Here is a 14,475-nt window from a genome sequence, read left to right as displayed (position 1 = left end):
TTATAAAAGAATATGTAGATAAAAAAAGTGTCGATATATGCCTTCATTTTTCTTAATAGTTAAAGTTAAAACTGAACTTTTTAAAATAAAGTATTTATCGTGTCATTTTCACCAACTAGCAAAACATTTTTATAAGTTTAAAATGGTATTTTTTTAAATATAATAACGAAGAAAGTTTTTTTTGAACTATGTTTATGAACGGAAATAATGTGTTAATTACGTAAAGTTTGAAGGCTAATAACCAGAAAAAGTCTAACTTATTTTTACAAAGAGAAGGATGCAAAGTTATCATATCTCTGCTTGCGATCTCCGAGATCTGTTTACACAGTGACGTCATGAGGAGGGAAATCGTAGCTTCAGCTCTAAGAGCGGAGTGAACTAGTCCTTCTATTTCTTTAGCCCTGATACGAGCACAACTCTAAATTCAACTTGAAGGAAATCGTTGTTTAAGCAAACTAAAGCATTTCTTATGCATTTTGCTTAGCAATGAAAACTTTAAACCCACTTATCTCAAAACTTGATTTTTTGAGCTGTGCCGCTATTGCACCCCATGAGCAATATATTCAAAAGCGAAATAACTTAAAAAACTGGAATTTAGATTAAATTCCTTTAACTAAAGCTTACAATGCGAAATGTGAAATTCCTTATACCTATATCCATCTCTGTTGGCCTCTTTGGTTTCTGTTGGATTACACAAATCTTTGTTAAATAATTATGCTAAACTTAAAATTTTGAGTTTAAATATTTAAAATTATTAAAGTTTCATAAAAACGCTATTATTTCAACTGAAATTTCTATTAAGTATAACAAGTTTATTTAAAATTTAATCACCTTATGAACTAAGTTAAAACTGCTCAAAAACTTTTAGAGAACTATTAAATACCTAATGCATTTTTATGATCATTAACTTTTATATTTATTGCGAGGAAGTGTAACATTTAGATCGAGGCAAAATTCAACTTTTAAACAAAAGCCGTAAGAAAAATAATTATGAGACATTCGAGGGAATTATTTGAAAGAATGGAAGTTAGAACTTACTTTTCCCTCGCTGGTCCTTCCCCGGATCCTGAAAAGAAAAGATACAGACATTTATGAGTTGTCTATAAAATATTGTTATCTCGCAAGCTATCTAAAACTTTCTTTTTGTTCCGGGTAAAGAGTAAATATCACAAAGTGCAGCACTACGCTTATGGAGACGAATGGATAAATGTATGTGGAAAAAAAATATGCTTTAGTGGTACTTTTGGGGTTATCCACTGCAGTTGCTCAGAGAAGAAAAGTAAAATATTCGCCCAGCCGTAATTTGCGTGAGAATATGCCTTCTGTGCATGTGAAATGAGATAAAACAGAAACGCGAAAATCTTGGAGATTTCTTTTGGCGTAAGAAATTCAAAACAAAAGCATAATTACTTGACATATCGTAAAGAAAAGAAATTGCATAAAAGTTTCCAAGGAAGAACTGGGATATTGCATTGTTGGGAAGGAGAAAGAAATTTAATAATCTCGAAATTGAAAATAATGAAAGTTTGGAAATTACAGATTTTTATTTTAGACAAGTAAAAAGTGTATTTGATGCATTAGAAATACTCTAAAGTTTTTCTTAGAATTTTTTAAGTGATAATCAAAAATTAAAACAATATTTGAAAATAGTTTTTGACATTAATTTAGAATTTTCTTTATTGCTAGAACTTGGAAATGTCTTTTTGTTTTATTTAACTATGATTTTACCATCTAAATTTTTTGTCTTTGGTTTGTGGGAATCAACGGTCACGCTTAATGTTTTTTAATTTTTTTGAGTTGTCAAGCACTGAAAATTTTAAATGATTATCTTACATATGAAAGTATACATCCCTAAAGAGTTTTTAATTGGAAATAAATTTGGAAGGTATTTTGTCAAAATTAAAACTACGATAGAAAACTTTTCTTAACCTCTCATTTATCACTAATCTCACTAGCCATACATCTCTATTGGGCCTTGGATGGATCTGTATCTGGAGTGTCTGTTAGTACTGTGATCAGAATGATTTTCGAAGCAAAGTAGTTGATATTAAGCAGGTCTTGAAGTTCTAAGTACGAATGATGCAATGTGTGCTATGTTCCTTAAGCTATTTTGTATTACTATCTACAGTCATTTCAATTGTAATTTTAAAAATTATTTTCACTCATTACAATTTTGAAGTAAAATTTTAGTTTTAAAAAAGTTTTAGTTATTTTGAAAAATTTTTTTTAGAACTTCAAGAAATTTAGTTATTTTGCTTAATACAAAAGTTTCTGAAGTTTTAATTTATATAAACAGTTTTGTAGTTGATTCCTTTTTTCAACAAAGGAAATTTTAAATAGTGTCCTTTGTTTAAGCGATACATATCATTGCTAACTTAGATTTCTCTTTATCAAGCAAACAACCATATAAATGTTGCGCTCTTTCAAAACTATTTCTAAATATTAAAAAAATATACTGAATATTTGACTTGAAATTTAATAATGATTTTAAAAGGTAAATTCAATGACAAAAATTTTCTTCAAAAATTTTAAGTGTCAATTAAGTGTTAATATAAATTATTTCGCTGAGATTTATGGTGAACAGATATGCTTTTTTTACAATTACTTGCTTACAAATATTCATATTTTTATATGTTCTAGTTTACTTCTATTCTTCGAATCTACAATCCTTTTAATGTCTTATTTAAAAAAAACATAATGTTTTAATTTTTCTGTTTTTATTTTAAAATGAATGCCTAATTTTTTTTAAATCTATATGTCATTGATAACAACCAGTTTAGAGATAACCGAGTTAAAACTCAGAAGTGATGTCTCAGCCAATGTCCAGTATACAGTTGCCCGATATTCTTTACCCTAAATTACCTAAGAGAAAAATGATTGTTCAGTATACTAATTCCTGATTTTCAGAACACATTTGTTCGATTGCTTCGGTGATTTTTTAAAGGCATTACCCAATACCGCTTTAGCTTTCAACTCAGCAATATTTTTCTTTAAAAATTTAAAAAAAAAGAAATCAGAATAAAAATAATGATATGTTTTTTCTCATTGATTTTCACTTTTTAATGAGTGATAAAGAACCCCAATAAAATTACCATACTATATGGTAATGACACATCTGTTAAAAAAAAACGCCTTATTCTCTTAAAAAAAATTCAAAATATACTATTTTTGAACTATTCATTTGGTAAATTTTCCGTTCATATGGCAGCAGTTTACCGTAAATTCAGTTCCGTAAATTCTTATTACTCCACATCTAGTTACACTTTAACGAATAAATGGCTTTATATCATTCTCTTAGAAATCATCATAAAATTACCAAATTTTACCGTATTTAGCAAATTTTATCACATATTATAAAACATTATTTTATAGTCAATTTTACCAAAATAATTACGAAATGAAAAATTTTAGCTTTTTCGTAACGATTTCTGAGTTTTGTGCGAAAGTATAGTGAACTTATATTCTGATAGTTATGATCATATTCTTTTTCTGAGTTTCCAATTCCTAAGCATTTGCCATTTCAGAAAATATCTTACGCTAATGTGTACAATGCCATCACATAAAATTTTTTATATCCGTCGTTGAACAGACGACCCAATTTTAGGGTTTACAACTACTAATGTTCAGCTTTGTAGCCTTGTAATTTTGAGCCAATCCAGAAGACAAGGAACTCCAGAATCCTAATTTGTTATAGAAACATGGAGGACTTTGCCACTCGACAGAGTTAGCGTGCATCAGTCACCATTTACTGCTCGAGGAGTCTTCGGCCGGCGGGCATCGAACCCACAAACTCTTGTTGTCATTGTATGCAATGCCTAGAGTGCATAAAAGTTCTCATATTTACTACTTTATCTGACAACACCATGTATTGAACAGAATGCCGCCATTACTTTTATTAACAGTAACATATACACAAATAATTTTAATGTTCAACGGAATCTTAATGAAAAAACTAGATTATAAAACATTTAGGAAAAGCAGTATATTTATAAATATTGATTCTACGTCTGATTTTCAAAAGAAATAAAAATGTAATAGTTGATTCAAAACATTAGTTATTTTAAACTTTGGTTTACCCTAGCATCAAAATAACTTGGGCCGTCATTGGGCTAATATTCATGAGTCTTGGCTTAGTAAAGGTTCAAAGGGCCGTTTTTTTTCTGATATTGACAATACATAGAATTATCCGATTCACCCGATATTTTATATCCCGTATTAAGCCAATTGAGATTCTATATTTGCCAATGCAGGTCCTATATAGGCCATTCTAAGACTAGCATTAAAAAATCTAGACATCCCAATAGTGGTCCCTTGGTGAAAGTTCTTATAGGTCCCATATTGAGCTAATTATGAACCCAACTGGGGCCAAGGTTGCTAGGGTACTCTTGATAACTCCATCTTTTATTCATTTTATTAACTAATCCAGGTTTATTTCAGTGTAAGTTATTATCTTATTTATTTTGTTGATGAGTTAATATTGCGTAGATAAAGCAGAAACTTTCCAGTTCATTGTTGATATTTCATAGCTTTTCACTTAAAATTTTAGATGACTAAAAGTGAAACACATATAATACTGCATACCTGATTCTCTTTCTTCTTCTCTCATTCTTATTATGAAAACAGCAATTCCGGCAACAAACACCAGAGCAGCAACAACTCCAATCATTACACCGAGAATAATGTTTATAGACTCAGAAGCAAATCCTGGAAATAAAGTATGGAATGCAAATTCTTTTGTATTCCGGGAAAAAAATTCAAGATTAGTAAAATAAAATTTAAATTTTAGGGTCGAAAGTCTAAAAAAATGTTATTAAATACTCTAAATTCTGTGTTAATCTAAAAAAAAAGTAACAAATATTTTGAATGTAAAAATATATTTGTATTCTATAAGCAAATTCCAGCGCTTCTTACTTTTAAGAAAATGTATGACTAAAACACATTTTACTCTTTTTGAACAACAAGTACATTTTCATAGCCATGTGTTAAGCAATTAGTTACAATTAGTAAATTTAATGGAGGTAATTAAATGCCTAAAAAAATTGCTTTGAATGTATATAAATTCAAAAACAGACATCTCCAATGTATGAATGGTTTTTTTTTCTCCCTAGAATTACATCAGCATTTTGATGTATCTTACTTTATTGAAACATGTNATATATTTATTTAACACTGTCGTGAATGTAAGTGCCAGTAATTAAATGCATTCAAGCAAGCCTTGTTATAAGTGCATATAATTATTTAGTTTTAATTTTTGAAAAAAAAGCAGGTTTCTCTATTGCGTGATTTTTTTTCTTCTCAATCAGCTTTCTGATGTATACTTCTTAACCGAAATAGATTAATGTAAATATTTTTAACCTTTATAGAACAAAAATTCTTTTTCAGTATACATGTATTGTGTACTTTGTTAACACTTCTGTGAATTTAATTAACGGAAAAATTAAATGTATGCTAAGCAAATGGGTTTTAAATTTGTCCAACCTCTCTATTAATTTAAAATGGCAGATATTTCCAAGTAAAAAAGTTTTGCTGCAAGAAAATCATTAATGCATATCTTGCTCTACAGCAGTTGTGTAATATAAACGTATTTATTCTCTTTTTGGAAGCTTTTAAATGTTTAAGTTCACGCGTGTTAAGCGAATTTTTAGATTAAACACCGAATCAATTCTGAAGAAAATTGCCAAAAATAAATGTATTTACTTCGTTTATTTGAAACGACAATTCTGTATGAAGTAAGAATATTCATTTCTAGAAAAGCATTGGTATGTATTTTATTTTTCGTTGTATGCATATATTTCCAATGGTACGGATTTTAGTTCTATTGTATGTGAATTATCCTTTTTTGGATAAAATGTTAATTTCTTTGCATATTCTGAAATTACGGAACTCAAAACTCGAAAAATTTGTTATTGAGAAAAAAAATATTTTTTATTATATTAATTGAAAAGATTGTGATGAATTGATAATGACGAATATGATGAATACATTATGATGAATTCATTATGATGAATGCATAAAATACAATTTTTATGTTATGCTGTGTCTATTTTGAGACAGAAATGTTTAATACTTCTTTGAAAATATGTGAGAAAGGTTTATGAAGTCAGTTGGTTATTAATACTTGAGCCAGAGAGTCAAGGCATCTGTGTCCCATTAAGGTATTATTATAACAACCGTTTCATATTTAAAAGCTTCACTCTATTATTTTTAATAGATTTGTTTTGTCAAAAATAACAATTTTCTACTTCACGAACAGCGTTTGTATATTTTATATTTCTGTTATTATTAATGTTATTATTATTATTGCCGTTGTTGTTTTAGTTGTATATCTGGAATCCGCAATTACCGTTTTTTTAATTTTTATGCAAAGCAATTTATTTATTCATAAATAAACTTTCAAATTTTATAAATTCATTAGTTAAAGCAATTAAATTACATAGTCAATGGCTTAATATATCGTTTCAAGAAAATATTTACCGTATTATTTTCGCTGAAAGTAAATTCTTTTTATTAAAATAAAACATTTTATTATCCTTTTTTTTAAAAAAAAGCAGCCTCCTTTTTAAAATATTTACTAATTTCCTAATGTTTTCTAAATAAGAAAAAAATGCAAAGTTATTTGCAGTATTTTTGTTTTTAAAATAAATAATGACTGCTTTTACCCTCTCTGAAAAAAAATGTTGAATAAACTGAATAATAAATGACAATTACTTTTTGTTTCATGTCAAATACACAGGAATGTTTAACTTGTTTTAAATTTGCTTATTTTTATTTTTTGAATGTTTATTTTTGAGAAAAAAGATATTAAGGACGTAATTAAAAGTATGTTTTGCTGTTAAATCAACTTTAACGAATTCCACCTTTAATTCAAAATGCAACAAATTACTTCATGTTATATTTTTAACGTAATTATTTCAACAACCTTGAACTCATATATTACCAACTAAAAATATTAGAATAAATATCTAAATAGTACGACTTTATGAGGCATCGATATTTAAGTAATTTAAATTTAATAAATTAGTAAAATGACTTTAATTAATTTTACCTATTCGATATGTTATTCACTGAAGTATTTATTTTTCATTGCTTATTTAAGCATTTGCAAAAATATGTTATAGGCATCTATTTCTAATAAAAAAAAATCATAACACTATCCGTTAATTCGTATTTTAGTAATTATAGTAAATAATTCAATTCAATAGATAAAATTGCATCCTGTTAAAAATTAAGTTATTAACATAAGCCTTATTTATCTTAAAAATAATTTTATAAGAACTTCTTTTTTAAATTAAAACCTAATCTTCACTTTTCTTTAGCATTTGACTGTCACAAGTTTTTAGAACGCTTTATAAAATTAATTTTTCAAAACTGTTGCTTAATATAAAAGTTTTAAATCATATGTATAATCTTATTGAGTTCAAAAAAATTCTACGGTGGCTCAAGAATCAATGTTTATTGAGAAAACTACAGTATTAATTTATTGAACAAAAGCTTTGTTTTTATTTTTGTAATTATCCATCTCTATTTTATAATAAGTACGCTCATTTTTAAATTAAATTGTTCAATAAGTTAAAAGTTCTTATATTTTGAGATGCTATCAAACAAGCTTAGTAAAGTAAGTTAAAAGCTAGACTAAGAACGGAAATAAAATGACCTTATCCTCTGACTCAAAAACTTACCACCATTAAGAAAAATAATTTGTATATATAACTTGTGAAAAATCTGAGGTAAATAAATGAACTTTAATATTTTGATATTTTGTAATTTTACCAAAACATGGCCTTAAATTATCACATATCAATATTAAGATATAATACATTCTAGTAGTAGAATTTATAAAGAATTTCAGCCATAAATTTCATTAAAAATCATATCTAAAATTCAATTTATTGTTTCTCTAAATAGTTGATAAATACGACTGTTGAAATGAGAGATATTTTTACATAACTAACTTTCTATTTACAATATACTTCTTATAGTTGGTGATCTTACATTTCTTCAAAAAAACGATTTTCTGTCTAACCACTTCACGTGTCTTATTTACTTTAGTAGCGCTGTATATAATTTGTTATTAATATTATGCAAATACTTGAATTATTTCTATTGAATATGTAACTGTTATGATATGTTCATACATTATTAAATATAATAAAATTATAGGTATAATATGTAAATAAAATAATACAAGTAGTCACAAAGTAATATTCATTTTTATCATTAATGGTGTAAGAAGATGAAAATAATATTTTCAAATAGAGTATGTCTTCGATCGATATAACCGAAACTAACAACAATATAAAGCTAACCTATATAAAGCTAACAATATAAAACAATATCTATATATATATTTCTCTTACACAGCGACAAAAAAGCATCATTATAACTCCCCGAATGGCAACGCTAGAAAATCGACCAATGATTGTCGCTAAAAATGTCACATGCCGAATCTAGCTGAGGTGGCTCAACATATAGGGCTTTTATAAACGGAAACTGAAAGAACCAGAGAGAGCATTCTTACCAAATTTGATCTCTTCCGAAATTAATCCAATGGCTGCGGCAATCTCATACTATTAAGCTAGGCAGAAGTGGGAAGTCTTTGTAGATCGATCTCTATTTTAGTATTTTGTTGAATGCGCTTTTTTCATGAATTTATATATTACGAATTTATTTGAGAATTTTTGATTTATATCACGAATTTATTTGTTTTGTTATTGTTATTAGTTACTCATTGAGAAATGAGTCTCAGTCGTGCTGTTACGCTTTATACTATAGTACATTTCTAATAGGTTTAACGAATTGCACTTATTTGAATTCAAATTTATTTTAATGACTTAGTATTTACTAAAAATATGTAATTTTTTTAAAAAAGAAAGGTGTTATATGGATTTGAATGATCGTTTTGAATTCTTATAATTTTGTGCATTTGCGATGTACCTAGGTTAGTAGCAAGCGAAGTGAGCTTTGTTTGCGAACCAAACCATATAAGATTGCGTAGCAATTTTCGGGGATTGGCGAGCGTCAGCGAGCAGGGGGCGCAGCCCACTAGTAAAATATAAAGCTAACAATATAAGACTACCTACAATATAAAGTACATATGGAAAACAACTACAAAACAACATGAGATTATATAAACACGCGCCTGTGTTTACAAAAATACTATTCGTAAACTTATTATCTGCAAGTGAATTTGTTTAAGCGTTTTTATCATTTTGGTAAAAATTAATTCACACCTCAGAAGTGAATAAAATGAAGCGAAATGCTTTACCATACATTTACGATTCGAAACATATTAACAAAACAATATTTGTTTCGTCAAAAATATCATCTCATTATTTTTGTCAGCTAAATTGTATTTATTCCACGAAATGCGAAACATATTGTATCTATTTACAGAGAAAAATGCTACAAATACTCCTGGGTTGACTCTTACAAACAGCTTTGATATTTTCTACGTACTCTATCTTTTGTATAATACACCTAGCAACATTTATATTTGAGAAAAAGCAAATACATTTCTCAAAAATTAAGACTGAATTTTCAGTTGCATGGCAAATTTATCAGTAGTATGGTGAATTTATTAATTATGTAAAATAGTAAGTTGAATAATTCAATAATAATATAAGAAATGGAAAATGTGTTTTATAAGGGATAATCACAAAAAAATGTAAACTTTTAAATTCTACTCGAGTTTGATGAATATATTTTTGAATCCATTAACTTTTAAAACTATTTCTCTAAATTATCTAACCTCTCTAATTAATCTAACTTCTCCAAATTATTTGATCTGCTTCAATGAAATGTCTTTGGGTTAACTACTTTGATACATATCGCTGATTTTTCTTTATTCTCTGCGCAATAAGGCGCAATAAAAATGAAGGTTTTTTGCGTGGAGATGTTTTAACTTATCTTGGACAAAGTTAAATGGTTAAGTTGATTTATTTGATTGAGAAATACTTCTTCCGATTGTCATATGGTGATTTATCAACCCTAACAATTTTGACAGGTCAGTGGAATTTACGAAGAAGTGATATGTGAAACTTGCAATCAGTCTGAAATTCCTAGACTTTAATATAGTAAACAGGCCTAATTATTCAATTCGCTCTCTCTTTAAAATATGATGTTTCCAAATACATTTATCGCAATTTATTTGTTATCGTAATTTAGCTTTTTATAAGTTAATTAAATTTGTTTTTAAATTTCTTAGAAGTACCAATGTTTCAGTAAACTTGGCTTTATTTTTTATTACCTGTTTGAAAAAAAATATTTTAGGTGCAATATTAAAATAGGAAAATGGTATTTTCTATATAAATTAGAATTTATAAAACATAAACCTGAGACAGAGAAGATACAATTTACTTAAAAGGGATTTTTTTAAGTGAGAATATATTTTAAAAAGAAAAAAAAAACAGTGCCTTGTTATCGTTATATTAGTGTAATAAGTTTTCTTTGAAAATGATGCAACTCATTTAGATATTTTAATTATAAGAGATATAGCTGTTTAAATTAGATTTAAGAATGATATTAAAAATTCATAAATTAAACTATTCCATCCTAACGTAATTAGTTCTAACTAAAACAGAAATTGTATCAAGCAATTTTCTTCAAATAGCTGAATTTATCATAAACAGCAGCTTATTACTTTTAAAAGAGCTTACTTGTTAGTATATTAGATATTATAATAGGGAATTTAGTTTTGGGTAATTTATAATTCATTGAAACTAAACAGTAAGAAGATCATATTTTTGATTAGCTAGTAAATTTCCAAGACGTATATTTCACATTATGAGATATAGAACGTTTTCGAAGCGACAAATAGTTTTACTTTCTGATTATACTTCATTATATTTAAATAGGATGGCACGTAACTATTACAAATTCTTAAATGGTTTTAAAATATAAGTATAGTTATTCTTGATCAAAAAAAGCTGTTATAGTTTAAATAGACTTAAATAACTACGTCTAACATTATTCCAGTAATATTCTTTACGTTATTACATATAATTAGCTGAACATAACAAAATAATAACGTTATTTATAAACATGTAAAGTTAGCTCGTAAAGAAGAGTAAATTTTTCTTTTGAAAACATAGGCTATAATAAATTCCGGATCAAACTATAGGCACTCTGGATTCATAATCCGTAAAATCCATTTTTTCATCTGTTTTTGGAGCAAAATACTATTCCGCAATTTTTACAGTAATATTTATCTATTTAGAGTAATTCAGTGACTTGCGACAATTATTACTGTACAAATTATGGAATATGTAATTGTTTGGTACCGTAACTTGTTCCGGGAAAAAGATTTGATATGTAAAATTTTACAGGGTTTTTGTATTTAGAAAGCAAAATCAGATTTTATATCTGTAAAGAAAAGACAAGTGTAAAATAATTCTAATCAGATTCTCGAACATTTAATTATTTTTTTAAATCAATTTATTAATAATTCCAAAACATTGTAAATACCAATAAAAAATCTTCTAATTTAAGAACTTTTATGAGAAAAAATATAAGAAATCTGACCTTGTTCTGTCCTTGGCGATGCTTCCGTTGCTCCTCTTATTACAACAGAAGGACTTCTACCTTTCATGTTACCGGCATAAACAACTAATAAATATTCTGTCGATGATTGTATATCTTGGACTACAAAAAGAGGCTCAAGCCTAGTTAGATTTTTTTCTAAATATTCTTGAGCCTCATTATAAACTTCCAAATAAAATTTTTGTTGTAATCCTCCGTCGTAACCTTCTTCACACTCAATTCTTAATGAATCCGCAGTGTAGTTAGTAACAGAGCAATTTCGAACCTGGTCTGGAGGCCCTATATTAAACAAAATAACTTTTAGTTTGGCCACTGATAATTAAATAATGAGTAAAAATATTACACATATCATATTGGTACATAAATATTTTTACTATTTAACCCTCTATGATCCATTTATTTTGTAAAGTCTAATTAGAATTTATCAACTGTACAGCAAAAAGTTGAAGATAAACAGAGTCTCTGTACTTACGATTTAACAGTTAGTAAAATATTTATTTTATTAAACTTTCTATTAGATTCAGGGTAAATTTCCGCACTATGTAAGAATTGCATCGTCAACAGTAAATATTCGTTCTATTTAAGTATTTCGGTGTAGAAAAAGCATTCAATCCGTAATCGAATGTTACTAAAACTTTAATTTTACCAAGCCAAACAACAAAGATATCTAATAATAAAATATTCTTTACGTAAGAGAAAAGTTGATTTTGCTGGAAAAAGGACATTTAACTATGTAATTATTAATGTAAGAATTGTATTTTGTGATAAATAAAGATCCTTTCCACAAGTAGTCACACTTATTTTTAAGGAAAATCTAGTAGAGGTTTTTGCAAATAGTATCAATACATCTATAGACACTGCTTTTTTAAAGTCACAAATATAAATTTAAATTGAATAAGTCTAGTTTGGATACAGTTAATGGAACATACATTGAACGCAATATTACCCTAGTTAAGAATTAAAATAGCTCATTTGTATTTATTTCTTGGGTTGTGTGTATTTTTATCTAATGCAATAAGTAGCAAATTCTGTGGAACAATGAATGAGAAATTGAATTTAATTCAATTAAAAATAAGTTTCAATATATAGGAGTTACGAGTCACTAAAATTTTATGCTCCGTTGTTGAATTTGTAAAAAAATTAAATTCTAATTGAATTTGTAAAAAATAATAATCATTTCTCAGAAAATCATTACTTGATTAAGACTTTTCTTAATCTAATTTTATTAATACCTTATCAAACTTCAATTTTACGATTGTGTATTTTTTGTATTTTGTAAAATCAATTCGAATTGCGCTTCAAAAAATATTCTTTAATTTTGCGAATTTAAACATTTGTTTGCATTATAAGCTTATTGCTTTACTTATACAGGGTGATTCTAAAAAGATGGGCAAAATTTTAGGAAGTGATAGTGCACACATTTTTATCAAAGAATGCATGGTCGAAAACAAAACGCAAAACCGCTAGGGGGCGTCAAATTTTATGTTCCTTATGAGTCAAAAACACACAAAGAACTATGAAATTAAGTTATAAAAGCAAACTTAATGGCACGTGATTACAATAAGTGTTCAAAACAGTGGCCGGCAGCGGCTATGCACGCAGTACAACGGCGAAGAAAAGATAGGCGAACATTCTGAAACACACCAGGCATATAACGAACTTTCCCTGCAGCGGCCGAAAGCTTGGCGACAAGTTCTACACTTCTACAGATTCAATGGGAGTCTCATACATAAGAGCCTTCAGCTGTCCCTACAAAAAGAAATCGAGACATGAAAGATCTGGCAAGCGCGGTGGCCAAGCTACAGGACCACCTCACCCAATCCATTGGTTTGGAAAGGTTACGTCCAGATAGATTCGCACTTCTCGTACGTAATGAGATAGTGCTGCGTCATCAAACAACGTTTGTCTCAAACAACTTTCGAAAAGCGCCAGCACCTTTGCGTTTTGTTTTCGACCATGCATTCTTTGATAAAAATTGTTTTCTTGGGTGTGTACTATCACTTCCTAAAATTTTACCCATCCTTTTAGAATCACCCTGTATGTAAACATTCTTTTTGAAATGCTTAAGAGAGAGAAAACTATCTATATTCTTAAAATTCATTTTAATTTGTACTTTAGAATTGCATAAGAACGTTAAATAATCCAGTTAAAAAATCAATGGTATCAAATCTTTGACAATAACTTAAGATAAGAAAGTTTAACATCCTGTGACCTTGTTGAAAGTTTAATGTCTATTAAAAATATGAATGAAAAGACTTTAATTATATAGTAAAATTGTTCCGATTAAAAACGTTTATTTTCTTTCCTTACATGTTATTATGTTATTTTATTATTTTTCATTACTAAACTCTTGAAAATTTACAAAATTTGCAATAATATATAAATGTTTATACCTTCTGAACCAGAGATGTTTTCAACTCGTAAAATTTGGCATTCGAAAGTTTTGTCATATAAATAAGTACAAAAATATTTTCCTAATATTTCTACAACTATTTTAATTACACATTTTGGAAGTAAATTTTCAATCTCCTTTATTATCACATTTCATTATGTTTCATTTTTCTATTATTGTTCCGAATGTAATAAATATATAAATTAAAAATTGCTTATCACTTGAGATAGCCAGTTATTTCTGAAAATTATAATTTTACTATTGAAGGTAAGAATCATCAACCAACTTTAAGATTGGAAGCTCTCAACAAATTTTATTACTGGTTGTTATAGATTTATATGTATTTATTCGACAATAAGTAATAAAAACCAGAAAACTTGATAAAGATGAGGTCGTTTTGTTAAAGATAGGAACTTGTCTATGTTTGGCTTGTCGAAGATAACTAATTAAGGAACTTGTCGAAGATAGGAACTTGTCTTCTTCTGAGAGTAAATAACTATTACCTGAATAAATATTTTAAACCGTTTTTTTTTTGGAATTTGACT

General features: G+C 27.5%; 1 protein-coding gene across 2 annotated transcripts in view; it reads right to left on the bottom strand.

Moving 5' to 3' along the window:
• The window catches only part of LOC107456467 (kin of IRRE-like protein 1), a 226,162-nt gene that overhangs the window by 28,386 nt on the left and 183,301 nt on the right, over positions 1–14,475 (bottom strand). Inside the window, exons 11-13 of one of the 2 annotated variants that reach the window (XM_071178515.1) lie at positions 11,521–11,817; positions 4,582–4,731; positions 1,039–1,066 (exon numbers count right to left, since the gene is read on the bottom strand). In XM_071178515.1, coding sequence (XP_071034616.1) covers positions 1,039–1,066; positions 4,582–4,731; positions 11,521–11,817 — 475 coding nt within the window. The remainder of the gene's footprint in view (positions 1–1,038; positions 1,067–4,581; positions 4,732–11,520; positions 11,818–14,475) is intronic. The other variant, XM_071178516.1, reaches the window with a different exon arrangement.

The sequence above is a fragment of the Parasteatoda tepidariorum genome, chromosome 3, assembly GCF_043381705.1.
Source record: "Parasteatoda tepidariorum isolate YZ-2023 chromosome 3, CAS_Ptep_4.0, whole genome shotgun sequence".
Taxonomy (NCBI): Eukaryota; Metazoa; Arthropoda; class Arachnida; order Araneae; family Theridiidae; genus Parasteatoda; species Parasteatoda tepidariorum.
This window is presented reverse-complemented; position numbering and strand designations above follow the sequence as displayed.